The 17,023-nt window shown below is 42.1% G+C and overlaps 1 protein-coding gene across 1 annotated transcript in view; it reads right to left on the bottom strand.

The window, feature by feature from the left end:
* Nucleotides 1-17,023, bottom strand: part of ATM (ATM serine/threonine kinase) — a 109,839-nt gene that overhangs the window by 79,383 nt on the left and 13,433 nt on the right. Inside the window, 6 exon segments of the mRNA XM_043504228.1 lie at nucleotides 2,072-2,266; nucleotides 2,838-3,209; nucleotides 4,898-5,067; nucleotides 7,587-7,750; nucleotides 11,107-11,345; nucleotides 11,756-11,921. Of these exon segments, the coding sequence (XP_043360163.1) occupies nucleotides 2,072-2,266; nucleotides 2,838-3,209; nucleotides 4,898-5,067; nucleotides 7,587-7,750; nucleotides 11,107-11,345; nucleotides 11,756-11,921 (1,306 nt within the window).

The following is a 17,023-nucleotide window of genomic DNA, read 5'->3' as shown; positions in this document are numbered from 1 at the left end:
GAGCAGGTAGGCTCAGCCTGGCAGGATCCTTAGTTTGGGGGGATATGGTCCTGTGTGATACAATCTGGATGGGGGTGGATAAGCGGGAGGTCCAGGTGCAGTTGGGATCTGGATGCTGTTGTGAAAGAATTAGGAGAACTCTAATTTCTATGGCTTTGTAGTAGGTTACCCTGGCCTTGACTCGTTGTTTGGCGAGATAAGCGCCTGTCATGAAAAAGGCCTGGAGCTAGCAAAATTTTGTGTAAACATGATATTGCAAGTGAAGGTTAGGTCTAAATGCAACAATAATAGGTTTTACTCATTGGCTGCAGAACTCTGTGCACGAGGACAATGGAACCTACTGATTCGTGGAGGGGTTTGGGCACGAGGGCTGCATGCATCACCTACTCTCATATATTATATATATATGATGTGTAGACAATGCATAGGGTCCCCCTCTGACTAGGAGGGGGGCACCACGCTCGAGCGTAATAAACTTTGCAAAGACTGACCAGTGGTAACTCGTTTATGTGCCTCAGCCGAGACTCGAACTGTGTGTGACCTATTGGGTATAATTCGTAACAGTTTCTATGCGTGACCTATCAGGTGTAATTCACAACAATGCACAGGAGCAATGGGACTCTGCAGCAGGGTCTAGGTGAAGGTGCTTGGGGCTCTGCAGAGGGGATCTGCATCTGGGGGGTTTCCGTGTGGGGGGTCTGGGGTCGAGGTACAGCTGGCTGTAGCTCAGTAGGGTGGGAGTCCAAGTGGCTCGTTGGGGTGGTCCAGGTGCAGCGGGGGTATGGCTCGTCAGGGTGAAGGGGGCGGTCTTGGGGCTGGGGTGGGAGGCTGGATGTGGGGGAAGAGGGCAGGGCTCAGCGAGGGGGATCCGAATGCAGGGAGTGAGTCTCAGTGGGGTGGGAGTTAGGGTGTGGGGGACTCATGAGGGGGTTCTGGGTGGGGGGGGCTGAGGCTCAGCAGGGGTCTGGGTATGGGAGGGTCCAGATGCATGGGAGGCTGGGTGATCGGGGAAGTAGCTCCTCATACAGTGACCCTTCCCCCCACGGCTGAGGAGTAATGCGGGCAGAAAGTGGGAGGGGGTGGAGTTTTCTACAGCCTGGAGAGATTTCTGGGGGTGGGATCTCCTTGCAAGGGAAGATCAAGTCCCGTCCTCCCCTACTCCCAAAACACCTGGGACTAGCAGGGCAGAAGCCACCAGCCAGGTCTTCTCCATTCCTGCCTCCTGCCCCACAGGGCTCTACCTCTGCCAGTTGCTCTGGGTGCCTGAAACGATGCGCCCGCGCTGCTGGGGCTTTGCTTCCCAGTCAGAAAGTCATTTTTCTGTGCGGAAGCAAAGAAATCTGCAGGGGACATGAATTCTGTGTGCATGCAGTGGCGCAGAATTTCCCCCAGGAGTAACATCTATGCCAGAGTCGCTGTGTGACCTTATGGAAGTCACCATCTCTGTCTCAGTTTATAAAAATGGATATACTACTTATCTACCTCCCTCCCCCAAAGTGGTATTGATAAATTTAATTCTGGTTGTAAAAGATTTGATGATCCTCTGATAAAAGGTGCTAAATGTACAGTAATATTAGTTATTTACCAAAAAATATCATGTATTAACCTTATATTTTAAAAAGCAAGAAACCTTAAAATGCATGCACTGTTTGAAGCTACCACTTAAACAACTAAAAACTTAGATTATAATAGCACATCAGTTATACCAAGCAGCAACAGGGTTAAACATTATCACCTGCTAAATGAAGATTAGTTTGATTCCAGTCATTCCTAAAATCTAAACATCAAGCCAGAAAACTTCAGGTATAAGAAGTGCAGGTAATTTTCATCTAACAGCAGTTTTATAAAACAAGTTTTTTTTTTTGTTTTTTTTTTACATTTGAGTAAGGAAAAATTAACTATTTCCAAAACAAGTGTTTTATGATACCCTACAGAAAGTTAACACGCAGATTTATAAACTCTACCAAAATATTAGCAACAGATTAAGACTTCAATATTTAATTTTTTCCTGTCTGCTTTTTTGTTATGTTTTGAGTTTATACAAAGAGCGGATTATACTCCAAGTTATTACCTGCATAGCACAGGGGGTAACTCAATACATTCTTCCATCTTCTCTTCCAAATGACAGAATAGTAGCCATTTTATTATTGCTTCTTTTAACTCATACCCTGCATTTCCTTCACAATTATTCTGCATCATTCCTACTTTCAAAGTTTCTGGTATTACATAGGCAGTCATTGCTAACGCCAAACAACGTGCAGCAGGACTACAACAAAACAGAGCAAAGAACAGCTTGTGGAAAATCATAATTAAATTTATATTCAACTATATCATTATGAGGCAAAGTCTTTATTTTTGGATCTTGGACAGCTCTTAGAATATTGTCAAATGCATAAATAAAATACTTAAGCATGCATATTAAAAATTCCTTTATAAGAGTACTCACTCTGCATGCTATTTCAAACCCATATTTTAGACATTATAGATTCCACTTGTCTATTTTAAAACTATTCTGGATCCAAACTTTTGAAATTAGATTAATTTTAAAAACAAAAAATATGCTTTGCTTTGTTTCAACAGAAGTAGAATGAATCTATATTGGCCAAAATTTGTTTTTAAGAAACTTGCCCTGGTCACTTCTCTTCCATGTCAACTTTCAGACTGGAACGAGTTTTTATGGCTGAATTATAAATGTCTGAAAAACAGGCTTTAACACAAATATGTACAATACTTAATTAAAACGCCACAAGAACAAATTTAATATTTCTGTTCATGGAGGAAAAACAGCTATATAGAATCAAAGACATAAGATACACTATCCCTGGTTCCCATCTTACCTTGAAAGCTTGTATGCAGACCCTGAAAATATCTTCCAGAGTTCTTTGTCTACTACAACAAAGTTTCCTTGAATTATGGCTCCAAGTAACCCAAAACTTTCTGTTTCAACTTGCTGAAAACTTATGCTGCGAACTGTAAGAGACCAAACTTTTGCCCAGATTCTCTGCAGCTCCAACTTTTGTGTGCTTTCCAAATCTAATTTTTGGCTCTGACAAACAGCAACCTCTGTAAGGCACCTTAGCACATATGGGGTCCTTTCCCCTTTTCTCTGCTGAGTTAGTAGCAGGTGTAGTATAGTGAGTAAGGGAGATAATTCACGGTTAGGAAGACTCATAGGATACTTTGATATTAATCGGGCTGTAATCTGTAACCTTAAAAACAGAAAGTGAAGGCAATTAACTTGAAATGTACATAAATTCATCATGTGTTGAAAAGCAGTAAAATATAATATAGGCAATTTCAGAGAATCATTTTACACTTCTATTGTTGCATGTTTAAGTGTTCAGGAGAGCTTGTTCAACCACCAATTATTCTGTCATTTTGAAGCAATTAAGTATGTTCAGCCTCACCACATAAATACTGTTTTACAAGTTGATTGTCAGATATCAGTGAAGCAAACAGAAAATTAATTTTCATTTCTGTAATTTTATTTCTCATAGATAAGGCAAAGATTTTGTCATGGTTATTTTTAGTAAAAGTCACGGACAGGTCACACACAATAACCAAAAATTCACCGAAGCCCATGACCTGTCCGTGACTTTTACTAAAAATAACTGACAAAATGGGAAGAGAGGAGAGTCCAGCATCCACGGCTACTGGAGTTCCGGGGTCCAACCTACACCCTGCAGTGGCTGGGAGCTGCAGGGACACTCCCCTGCGGCTCCCCTCGCAGCAGCTGGGAGCTGTTGGGGGCCCCCCACTGCCCACCGTGACTTGGAGCTGGTGGGGGTCCCTCCCCCACCTACTGTGGCTCAGTGCTGCAAGGTCTCCCCCACCACCCGCAGAGGCTGGGAGCTATGTGGTCCTACTACCTGGCAGCTCAGAGCTGCTGGACCCCCCGCCCCGCAGCTGACACCTCCAGCCACACTGCCCCGGGCTGAAGCAGAAAATGTCTCTGAGCTCTCTGGCAGCCATGGATTCCATGACTTCCATGACAAAAATCTTAGCTTTATTCATGGATTATAAAGCTGGAAGGAACAACTCTGATCATCTAGCCTGCCTCCTATATAAAACAGGCCATATTCCTGTTTGAACTAAAGCATCTCTTTTAGAAAAAAATCCAATCTTGATTTCCAGTGGAGAATCCACCTCAGCCCTTTGTAAACTGTTCCAACGATTAATTCCTTTCGCTGTTTAAAAACGTGCCCCTTATTTGCAGCCTGAGTTTTTCTAGCTTCAACTTCCAACCACTGGATCCTGTTATACCTTTATCTGTTATGTCAAAGATTACATTATTATTATACTCTTCAAACAGTTTAGCCATCATAAAATGGTGAGAATAGAGATGAGGTTCTCACCCGAGGGCATTATTCTTATTGCAACTCCACAGCCCCTCATAAAAGCCGGTATTTTCATTCACCATTGTTTCATATTGTCATATGTTAGTCATATATCATGTCAGACCAGAAGATGACCCCTGTGTAGCTCAAAAGCTTATCTCTGTAACCAACAGAAGTTGGTTCAATAAAAGATATTACCTCACCCACCTTGTGTCTCTCATATCATGTCAGTTATCCAAGTCAGCAATGTGAAAGTTAAGACTTCTAGCTATTATGTGGTATTTGACATAGAAGCTTTTATAGCAAGAATTTTAAGAACATTCCTCATGATTTTTCAAGAGTTGGGAAAAGCTAGGCTGATTCCATGATAGCCTCCCTATATGTTCTGTATCTGAGCATCTTACTTCACAGCACAAAGCATTTGAGAGACAATTCAGTATAAAATGTAGGAAGTTACCATCCACAGATAATGAAAATAATTGAATGTGAAACTAAAACCTGTTAATAAGTTATTGGTACTGATATCAGTTCCAAGGTAAAAGAAAAAAAGATATTTTTACCAAGGTATAACATCAAAATCATTCTGTGATCTTTGCAGGTTGTCTCGAATTATTTCCCAGCTCAATTCGATCCTCCGACGCTTGCTCGGTGCAGCTTCATCTCCAGGCTCTCTTTGTGTAACAGTGTATGACTGGGTTATCTCCAGGACTTTGGTGTCTTCAGTAAAGACCTTTCCAAAGATATAGTAAAAAGAGATAAAAGTATTCAAATGCTCACATAAGAACGGCCCTACTGGGTCAGGCCAAAGGTCCATCTAGCCCAATATCCTGTCTTCTGACAGTAGCCAGTGCCAGGTGCCCCAGAGGGAATGAACAGAACAGGTAATCATTAAGTGATCCATCCCTTGTCACTCATTCTGGCAAACAGAGGCTAGGAACACCATTCCTGCCCGTCCTGGATAATAGCCATTGATGGACCTTTCATAGAATATGAGAGTTGGAAGGGACCTCAGGAGATGATCTAGTCCAACTCCCTGCTCAAAGCAGGACCAATCCCCAATTTTTTTCCCCCCAGATCCCTAAATGGCCCTCTCAAAAACTGAACTCAGAACCCTGGGTTTGGCAGGCCAATGCTCAAACCACTGAGCTATCCCTCCCCCGTAAGGAAAGTTAAGCATTAGAGCATGACATCTAAGTGGATGTAAGGAGGCACAGGACTGTGAAGCATAAGGCAGCTGAGGTTCCCACACCACTACCATGAGGCCATCCTCCATGAATTTATCTAATTCTTTTTTGAACCCTGTTATGGTCTTGGCCTTCACAACATCCTCTGGCAAGGAGTTCCACAGGTTGACTGTGCGTTGTGTAAAAGAAATACTTCTTTTTATTTGTTTTAAACCTTTTGCCTATTAATTTCATTTGGTGACCCCTAGTTCTTGTTATGAGAAGTAGTAAACAATACTTCCCTATCTACTCTCTCTACACCAGTCATGATTTTATAGACCTCAATCATATCTCCCCTTAGCTGTCTCTTTTCCAAGCTGAAAAGTTCCAGTCTTATTAATCTCTCCTCATACAGAAGCCATTCCATACCCCTAATCATTTTTGTTGCCCTTTTCTGAACCTTTTCCAATTCCAATATATCTTTTTTGAGATGGGGCAACCACATCTACACACAGTATTCAAGATGTGGGCATACTATGGATTTATATAGCTGCAGCATGATATTTTCTGTCCTATTATCTAACCCTTTCTTAATCATTCCCAGCATTCTGTTTGCTTTTTTGACTGCCGCTGCACATTGAGTGGATGTTTTCAGAGAACTATCCACAATGACTCCAAGATCTCTTTCTTGAGTGGTAATAGCTAATTTAGACCCCCTCATTTTATACGTATTGTTAGGATCATGCTTTCCAATGTGCATTACTTTGTATTTATCAACATTAAATTTCATCTGCTATTTTGTTGCCCCGTCACCCAGTTTTGAGTGATCCTTTTGTAGCTCTTTGCAGTCTGCCTGGGTCTTAACTATCTTTAGTAATTTTGTATCATCTGCAAATATTGCCACCTCACTGTTTACCCCTTTTTCCAGATCATTTGTGAATATGTTGAATAAGACCGGTCCCAGAACAGACCCCGGGAGGACACCACTATTTACCTCTCTCCATTCTGAAAACTGACCATTTATACCTACCCTTTGTTTCCTATCTTTTAACCAGTTAGCAATCCATGAGAGCACGTTCCCTCTTATCCCGTGGCAGCTTACTTCGCGTAAGAGCCTTTAAAAAGGGAACCTTGTCACCCTCACCCTATATTAAAGGCCATGAGATGTTTCAAACTAAGGGTATGTCTATATTTTGAGTTGGGAGTGTTATTCTGAGCTTGAGAAGACATGCTGGTACTAGTTCTAACTGAGCTAATGCACTAAAACCAGAATATAACATCAGTGGCCCAGTGGCAGGAGGAGTTAGCTGCCTTGAATAGTACATAGCATCTCTTATGGACATGCACTCGGGGCAGCTAGCCCCCTCACTGCTTGCACTGCTGGGGCTACACTGTTTTTAGTGAGCTAGCTCAATCAGAGCTATTGCGAATATATCTCCTCCAGCTGGGAATCACATCACCAGCTTACAAAGTAGACATACCTGAAGTTAATAATTATTTACCATCTATAAAGCACTTTCTCATTTTCCTCTTAGCTTGCTTCACAACCTTCAAAGACCACATATGGCAGCAACCTAGATACTGGCAGAGGGCACAAGGATGCTGCTGTCTCCAGCACCTATCAATGCTATGCCTATCAGACATTAGGACGTGATCAGAGATTTGCTTCCTGCTCTGCAGAGGCAAAGTGTTCTACTACCCCGTCATCTGAAAAGCAAGCAACCAAGCTTGGGATCTTCCTTCAAAAGCAAGGCTTAGAACTACGAGACCTAAGTATTATTACAGTACTTACACTCTCCAGTAATCAATCAATAAGGGTAGTATTTTCACAAGAGCCCAAAGTAATTTAGGAGCACAAAGTACCATTGACTTTCAATTAAACTTGTGCTCCCAAGTCACAAACAATCATACAGAATTGTCAACTACCCTTCTTTCAACTGCATACAGAATAAAAGTACTAACTAAATATGAACTTCTGCAATAACAAATAATTTTGCTCTATTTAGAATTCCTTGATATTATAAAAAAGTGTACCAGAAATATAAGGATGTGAAACATAAGAACAATGTGTAGAAATGTCATTTACTTGATGACAAATATCAGCCATTAATTCAATCAAGTTTTCCTTTACAGCAATGTTGCGTGATCCTGAAGAATACTTTCCTCTACTGCCAATGAGACTTAACTCATTCACCAGCAGATCATACAAGTTGTATAAGATTCTTTGCCATTTTGGAGAGTCATATGCACCTGTATATGAAAAGATAAAATTTAAGTTATATATGCAATTTATTTGTCATAATCTGACTAAATAATCTAACTATACAATACAATATAGCATTCTATGTTCACAGATGAGCAGAGAACGTTTAACAGCAATTAGTGTTGTATTTTTCAGGAGGTTTTATAATGTGAACATTTGCTATTTAAAACAAAAAATGTTCGAACATTTGCAAAGAGGGAGGAAGAGAGGATAAAGTCTGGATGCAAAATAAGAGGAAGAAAAAACAAAATCAAGAATCCCACTATCATCTGTTCCAATTTAAACATCCAGAACCAAACAGCACCCACGCCCAGAGACTCAAGGTGCCCAGTGCAGCCACCCTGCCACTTGGCTGAGGGAGGGGCAAGAATACTTCCCCAACAGCAGCCAGGAAGAGCTGATTCATGTGTCTTCTCAACCCAAGGACACGACAGATTACATGTGTCACAGATTACACTGCAGAATTTTAATACCCAACATATTCTGATTTTGCTCTGCTCTATCCTCCTTGCCCTTCCAAAGCAGCAGATATAGCAGGACCACCAATCTCCAGCATCCTCTGTGCAAAAGAAGAACCCTGGTGTGAAGATGGCCTACACAGAATTTTTTTTTGTTGGACACAGGCAAGATGCAAACATAGACAATGAAGTCCAAGGACCCTATATGCTGGGGATTGGGGACAGATGCTAAAAGAACATAGGGGAATATGGTCTAAAAGGATTTCATATAACTGGAGATTAATGGTTAACAAGGGATTAATAAAAAAATTTAATGAGTTAAAAAACACTACAATGGGTTGGATAGTAGTAGATACAAATCAGCAGTTAGGAAACAGAGTTGACAGGGGAAACTAAATGTATCGATCAAAAAAATCTATGCCTGGTTGTGCTAAGCACAATAAAAAGGAATTTTTTACATGTATTAGAAACAAACAAAACCCTAGTGATGGTATGGGTCCGATACTAGACAAGGATGGTAAAATTATCAGTTATGATGTAGAAAAGGCAGAAGTATTCAATAAATATTTCTGTTCTGTATTCCGAAGAGAGCAGGGTGATGTATTCATGTCTTGCAATGATAATGAAATACGTCTTATTATATCAGAAACTAGGAAGGATGTTAAAGAACAACTATTTAAGTTAAACATTTTAAAATCTGCAGGACCTGAAAACTTGCACCTAAGAGTATTCAGTGAATTAACCGAGGAGATCTCTGAACCATTAATATTGATTTAACAAATCCTGGAACACTGGAAATGTTCGAGGACAGGAAAAAAAAACCCTAATGTTGTGCCAATATTTAAAAAACGGGTGAACATGATGGCAGGGAAATTATAGACCAGTTAACCTTACATCAATACAGGACAAAAATCATGGAAATGCTGATATGGCACACAATCAGTAAAATAAAAGATGGCAGCATAATTAATGCCGATCAACATGGTTTTATGAATAAAGGCGCTTGTCAAACAAACTTGGCATTTTTTGATGAGTTTGGTTAATAAAGGTAAATATTGACATAATGGACTTAAACTTTTGCAAGGTATTTAACTTAGTCCCACATGACATTCTGATAAAAGATTACCCTATATAAAATCTATGTAGACAATATTAACTCATATCATATAAAGTAACTGTAAATGGGGCATCATCATCCCAAGGGAGTGTTTCTAATGAGTTCCCGCAGGTATCTATTCTCAGCCCATTGCTATTCAATATCTTTATGAATGATCTGGAAAAAAATAAAAAATCATTGCTGCTGAAGTTTGCAAATGATACAAAAATTGGTGGAGTATTAAATGATGATGGGGACAGGTCAGTTATATAGACCAACATGGACTGCTCTGTAAGGGGGCTCACTTGAACATCGTATGTTTTAACACAGCCAAATGCAAAGTCATACAACATCTAGGTACAAAGAACATTGCTCACGTTTATAAGATGGGAGACTGTATCCTGGAAAGCAGTGACTCTGACAAGGACTTAGGGGTCATGGTAGATAACCAGTTGAATATGTGCTTCCAAGGAGATGAATGTCACAAAAAGGGCAAACAGGATCCCTGGATGTATTAAGTGGGGAATATGAACTAGAGGGAGGTGGTATTTCCTTATATGTTTATCGTGAGATCGTTACTAGAATATTGTGCCCAATTTTGGTTTCTACTCTTCAAAAAGGATGTTGAAAGATTACAGAAGGTTCTTAAATGAGAAGCAAGAATAATTAAAGGTCTAGAACAGCATTTCTCAAACGGGGGTCTGTGAGGGTACTCCAGGAGGTCCATGGGTCCTGATCAACTCCTCTCCCTCCCCCCCACTACCTCCTGCACGCCGGGGAACAGCCGTTCAGCAGTGTGCAGAAGGTGGTGGGAGGAAAGGGAAGAAGTGGAGATGGGGTGCCTTCGGGGGAGAGGGCGGAAAGAGGTGGGGAAGAGGGGCGGAGCGGGAGAGGGACAAGGTGGGATGTGGGTAGGGTCATGGGGGAAGGGGCTGAATGGGGGGGGCTTGAGGATCTGTGAAAAATTTTAGATCTAAATGGAGGTTCTCAGGTTGCTAAAGTTTGAGAAACGCTGGTTTAGAAAACATGCCCTATAGTGAGTATCTAAAGAAGCTTTATTTCATTTATCAAAGAGAAGGTAATAAAGGTGACTTGATTGCAGTCTGCAAATACCTATATGGGAAAGACATGGCTCTTAATCAAGATGCAAGGGCTGGAAACTGAAGCTAGACAAATTCAGATTAGAAATAAGATATATTTTTAATTAGGGTAATTAACCACTGAAAAAATTTGCCCAAGGCATGGTGGATTGTCCATCACTTGCAGTCTTTAAATCAAGAATAGACATCTTCTAAAAAACATGATATAGCTCAGATAGAAGTTATGGGTTGATACAGAAATTACTGTGTGAGGTTCTCTGGCCTGTGTTTTCCAGGATGTCAGACTAGATGACCATAATGGTCACTCCTGGGTCTTACTATCTATAAAATTAACAAGATGTGAATGTGTGCCAATCTGCACTTTGCTCACTCCTGTATGTTGTATCCATTCCCACCAGCCTTTTCCCCCTCTTCTTTTTAAATTTTAAACTCTTTGACCAGATGCTGGGTGTTCCCATTCAGCACCTAGCGTATTTTGAGTGTTGTTATAATACAATAACAGTTAAAAACACATATTCCCCAATTCAATCAGCTTTAATGCACAGTGTAAAACTACTGAGAAGCAACAGTTACTCCTGTGATTATTCTCCAAGTATACCAGTGACATCCAGAACTTCTGTGCTCGGGCAACTTGAACTCTGCCGAAGTTAAAAAAGCAAAACAAACAAAAGAAGCTTTTTATTGTGTACCTTTCTCCTGTGTTTTGGCTCCCTTTGGATGATGAACACGAACCTGCAGCTGAAGTAACTGAATTATTAACTCCTTTAGAGACTCTTTTGGTCTATACTGAGTCCATATATAAAGCACTGTAGGAAGAATTTCTTCTCCTAGCTTACAAATCCGCATACGACAGTTCACAGCATACACACTGAAGAAGACATTAATTGCTGCAAGAATATGATCCAGACCTGCAGAGGCGTTCTCCTGCCTGGAATATAAACCAAGCACTTCATCTACAGCAAAAATAGCCAACTTTCTGTTAATAAGAAGTATTAACAAATAAAGAATGACTTGTCTGGATTTTTTTTAAAATCTATTCCTTGAACTCTAAATTGAGCACTCAACAAACCTAACTTAATAAGTAAGGGAAGAATACTCGAAAGACCTCACCTCTGCATACTTGCAGATAATGCAAAATATTTCCAGAATACATAAATAAATGCATAAAAGATTAACATTTCAAAGAGCTCTAAGTAAACAGAAAGATGTTGAAGGTCAGAATCACAGAAGTCAGGGATCGATGACCTCCACAGACCATCAAGTCCAACCCCAATTACCTAGAACAAATTATCCTCTGAAATACAATTTTGACACACAAAACAAAAAGCTGAAAATTACCTTGCACATCGTAGTGCTTTTTCAAAGAAGCAATAAAGATTGGAATTTAGTTCATCAGTTTGGAAGCAGCCTCCTCTAATCAGTGTATGAATTATTCTAGCCACCAAGACTCTGTTAATATCTCTGGAAGGTTTGAGATACAATTTGCAGTACAGGGTCAGCAGATCTGTAAACATAATCCAAAGAATCAAAAATCATATAAAAGGTATAACTGTCTCCTTAGCCTGGGTAAAACAGTGATTTGAGAGACCAGAACATACAACCCTAACAAGCTGATTAAATGCAGAAGTTACACAGGAAGGAAAAACCACCACTTAAACAGTAAAATTAAAATATTTTGCCTGAGTTACAAAAATATCCACTTGCTATTAACATCATAGACATTTGGATCATTGTTCACAGAAGTTAATTCCCTGTTTTGCACACAGAAACAGTAAGACAATATTATCTAAACATACCACAAATAGTTGAATGCCACAAAAACCAAAACAGAACAAAAAAACTGCAAAAACCCCCTAGAGACTACTAACATTTCAGCTAATTCTTACAGAGAATTATTTCACTCCCTTTTAACATGTCACCAGAGTCAATTTTCACTTGTACTATGATATGCCAGAGTATAATGTTCCAATGAGTACCAGCAGAAAAATGGAAAAGGTGTATTGGGTACTATTAAATTTTGGTTTTTTTCCCCATTTTCTAGGATTTTTATTTAATGGGTAATTATTAAACTAATACTTCCTAGAGCTTTGAAGATGCAGTGTTACACTATATAAGCATTATTTTTATATTTGTACGAGAGGATATATGAAAAGAGCTTTAGAGATCAGCACTAAAACCTACAGGGACATCTCAGCAGAACTCTGTGCAGAAACAAAATTTATATCCGTGGATGCGGATATCCATGAAGCTGCAGGGCTCTACCGGAGCCAGCGCCCCACATGGGCAGCTCCTCTGGCATGGCTGTACCATCCCCTGCCCTGCCCCCAGCCCCACCCACTGGGGCGGGTACCAGGCTCACTGGCAGCTGTCCCTGGTCACGCTAGTTTGTGCTAGTGGCTCACACTCTCCTGGACAGGAGTTCCTTCCATGCAGCTGTCTGTGTGTCCTGGGGTTGGGGACAGGGCTGGGGGCGTTACAGCCATGCTGCTTTTGCCACTGTGGTTCCTGGTGAAGCCCTGCAGCTCTGCAGATATGAATTTTGTATCTGTGCAAGGCTCTACATCTCAGCACTAGCTGGAATTTGGCAACTGCAAAATAGCAACTTCAAGAGCCTGCTAAAGAAATCACAGTTATATTATAATAAATATAAAATACATGTTAAAAGGATATTAAAGTTGCAAAGTCTAGAACTCAAAGTTAGGAAATGCCAGAATTAAGGTTGCCTGTGCACCTTTAATTCAGCCCTCTTGTGCATATGCATTATAATTAGGGCTCCGAGTCTGTCACAGAGGTCGCGGAAGTCACGGATTCCATGACTTTCCGCGATTTCTGTAGGGACCAGTGTGGCTGACCCCAGGGCTGCCCAAGCAGCTGGCTCTGGGGCCAGCTACTCAGGTGGCCCACACGTCAGCCATACCAGCCACTGCTCCAGCGGCAGCGGTTCCAGGGCAGCAGGAACAGCTGTGATCCACTGCCCCAGGCAGCAGTCCCTGGGGGGGCCGTCTGGAGCAGACATAGTCCGCGGCCCATCCCCAACAAGCTGCAGCAGCGGTCCGCAGCCCCGGGCGGCCGGCCGGAGCAGCCGTGGTCCATGGCCCCGGCTCAGCAGTCCACATTGGTCCTGGTCCCTGGCCGCGGTCTGCAGCTCAGGGCAATGGTCCCCAACTGGCCGGAACAGGATTTATAGCACAGACCTCTGCCACCCGAGCTAATGGAGTAACTGATAGAGTTAGTAGGGTGTTGCCTTTTCTGTGGATCAGCACAGAGGGTGTGGGGAAAATGAGACAGATTTTGCCAGTGGATTTCACAGATATCTGACAGCTAAAGTATAATGGGACTTGAAGATTCCCAACTCCATTCTCACCTCTGGAGGGGAATATTCTCTAGTGGGCATAGACCAGGGATCGCAACCTTTGGCTTGCGGCCCATCAGGGAAAGCCGCTGATGGGCTGGGACAGTTTGTTTAACTGCTGTGTTCGCAGACACCGCCCCTGCAGCTCCCATTGGCTGCAGTTCCTAGTTGCCCCTACACTTAGGAGCCAGAGGGGGGCCATGCTGCTGCTTCTGGGAGGGAGCCACATGGAGTGGCCCCGACCCTGCTCCCCAGGAGTTCGAGGGCCAGATTAAAACGGCTGACATGCCAGACCAGCCACTGCTGGTCTAGTGGCTCAAATCCAATGAATTGTTCCACAATTTGCCCCTCTGAATTGACAAATCTGCAAACAAAAATGAGCTGATCAACATGCAATAAATCCGGTGTTGAATCCACAATAACTGAAAAATATTTGGCTTGTTGAAGTTCTGCAGTTATTGTTTTTTTAAACTTTCTGGCCCATCTAATCAATGAATTCTTCACAAGTAGTAGATGGCAAATAAGAGGTACTGACTTTGCCAAAAATGGATCAAATGAGCAGATCATATTGCTGAAGGGTAATCAGCTCCAAAATCCCCAAATAGTTACTATTATGTGGTGAACCTAACAGCTCGTTGTGGCCATGGAATGCAAGTCTGTGCTCACTTAAGAACTTAATAACTGCTACAACATACTTAAAGACATCTCTTCAGAATGGACACTCTGCCTGAAACTGCTGAACTAAGTCCCCATCAACTGCCTTTGCATGCCATATCCATGTGAGGATTCAAATTTGGTGGTCCAAGTTTTTCCTCATTTTCAGGAAGACATTCAGGATGTTTCCAATCACTGAAACCTTCAATAAAGGAATGTGTTCTGGTTGAAAGAAGTTTGCAGGCAAAGCAGTAAACATTTCCAGAAGACGGTGAGTAAATAAGCCAGTGCCACTTAACAGATTCACCATTTCACCAGCAGCTGAAAAGAGCACAGATCTGCAGACAGCAAATGCGTCTTCCCTCCGATCACCCAAGCAGAAGCAGAGAATTTTTTAATATTTTTTTTTTCTGACAGGAAGCTGAATAGCAATCCAAAAATTCCTGAACCTTTCATGAATGTTATCCCACAATGCAGGATCACTGCTAAATTCATCTGCTTGTATTGAATTTGTCTCATCAGCATAACTCAGTCCCAGCTTGCTTGCCTCCCGCAAATCCTGACCTGTACTTTCCTCCTCTTGAAGGCCAAGGCCTCCATTGCCAGCAAGAGTGTCCACTGAACAAACCTTGTCGGCTTTGTCCGCTGTTCCTCCTTTCACTCTCTCCTTGAAGTATTGATTTATTGTCAGTATTTCTTTGTAACAAAGCAACTTCTTTAACCTTCTTTGCTTGTTTCAGTTTTCTCTTAGCACTCCTGCTTAACGTTGATCCATATTATGGATTTCATAAGAAAATATAGTGGCAGTACGTTTTTTTACTGTCAATTCTAATGGACACTGTTGGCACCTAACCAATCACACAGCAAGTCATTTGCATGTTGCAACAGGTATTATTTGAAAAATACCAACTTCTGTTAAATGTTCTTGATATAATTAGTGAAATAAATGGATTGGGAGAGAGTGGGGGTTCTTGGACTTTTTAGTTTCTTAGGTTTGTTGCTGTAATGGTATCCTCAGTTGCATCTTCAAAGCATGCTCCACTCTCCTGCATCACGTGGGGACCTGGCCCTGTTTGAGATGAGTGACAATTTTTCCCTGTTCATCTTGGTGGAGTGCCAAGAATTTGTACATGTGTGAGAGCCTGGTGGAGGGGATATCTAAAAGGTTATGAACCTTCATGGCTGGGACATGAGTCAACCTCTGTCGCTCCCATTTCGAAACTCCATAAGCGCACCTTCCTCAAATCAGGGCACAGCAGGGCAGATGGTGGTGGTAGTATGGGTCCCTGGAGCGAGGGGCGGGGCTGGGCTGGGCTGGGCAGGGCAAACTGGGGAACAGTGGGGAGGACAGGATTTCCTGCCTGTGGCCTGGAAGTTGGTACCTACCTCTCTGCCGGAATGGCTGGAACTGGATCCAGGAGCCAGCCAGTTTTTCCTGTCAGCAGCTTCTCCAGGCTTCAGCAGCAGCTGCTGCTCTTCCCACCCTCTCGGTGGGGACGCCGATTTCGGTTACTCCAGTACCCAGACTTTTAGCGTCCGATCAGCATTGCTGACCGTACACTGCCAGGCCTCCTTTTCAACTGTACTTTCTGGTCAAAAACTGGAGACCTGGCATTGGGTCCCTTGGTATTAAAAACTGTACCATGAGGGTGGGGGAGGGGGGTTGGACTTGAGGCCAGAGGCATCTGCCAGGACTCGGGGCTTCCCCCTGCCTGTCCCACAGTTTCTGCCAGTGGTCAGGGCTTCCGCCTGCCCCATGGCTTCTGCCAGGGCTCGGGGTTTTCACCCCTCCCCAACAGCTTCTGCAACTGTTTCTGGGGTGCCCATTTTTCTGGGGCCCCCAAATTGGCATGAGTCCGTGTCTTAAACCGCCACTCGTTGGAGATACGATACTGGTCTAGATGGACCACAGGTCTGATGCAGTACGGCAGCTCTTAGGTTCTTATGTTCAATATTTATATCTGAATATTTTTAATCAAAACAAGACCAAAAGCATCCGTTGGATGGAGTATATCAGGAATCCCAAGTCTTTGTTTGGTCTTTTTTTGTCTGAAATTATAGCAATATCCTTCAAGCTACAGCTCAGAATATGATTTTACATAGTGCTTTTCTCAAGTATGACATCTCCAACCCCAAGGCACTTTCCCAGTAGTGCAATTGTTTCTGCACTTTCTTCTACTTTTATGCATGCAATATCCATTGCCATCCTCTCCTCCAAATCTTTCAAGATCCACTTCTTCTGTGGTGCTCATAATAAATCTGCCAACTGATAGTGAGCAGATTTGAGGAGCTGCCTTGGGCAGCACTTTTGAATTAATTCAGAAATTATGATGTCCCTGTCCTCCATCTTTCATGTGTCAAATGCCATGAAGCACTGCTTGTATGTTCTATCACATTCCCCATCCCTTCAGCCTTTTTTTATTTTTTGGTCTTCTTAGACTAAGTTCTTCAGGACTGTCCTTTACTATATGTCTGCACAGGGCTTAGCACAATGGGGTGTGCACATGGTTGAGATCTTTGGATATTACCATAATACTGGTAACAACACTCACTGGTAAAAACATGAAACACACCAGACAATATAGTCTCAATAATAAACT

This window comes from Dermochelys coriacea, chromosome 1, assembly GCF_009764565.3.
Source record: "Dermochelys coriacea isolate rDerCor1 chromosome 1, rDerCor1.pri.v4, whole genome shotgun sequence".
NCBI lineage: Eukaryota > Metazoa > Chordata > Testudines > Dermochelyidae > Dermochelys > Dermochelys coriacea.
Note: the sequence above shows the minus strand (reverse complement) of the source record. Positions and strands in the feature narration are given on the sequence as shown.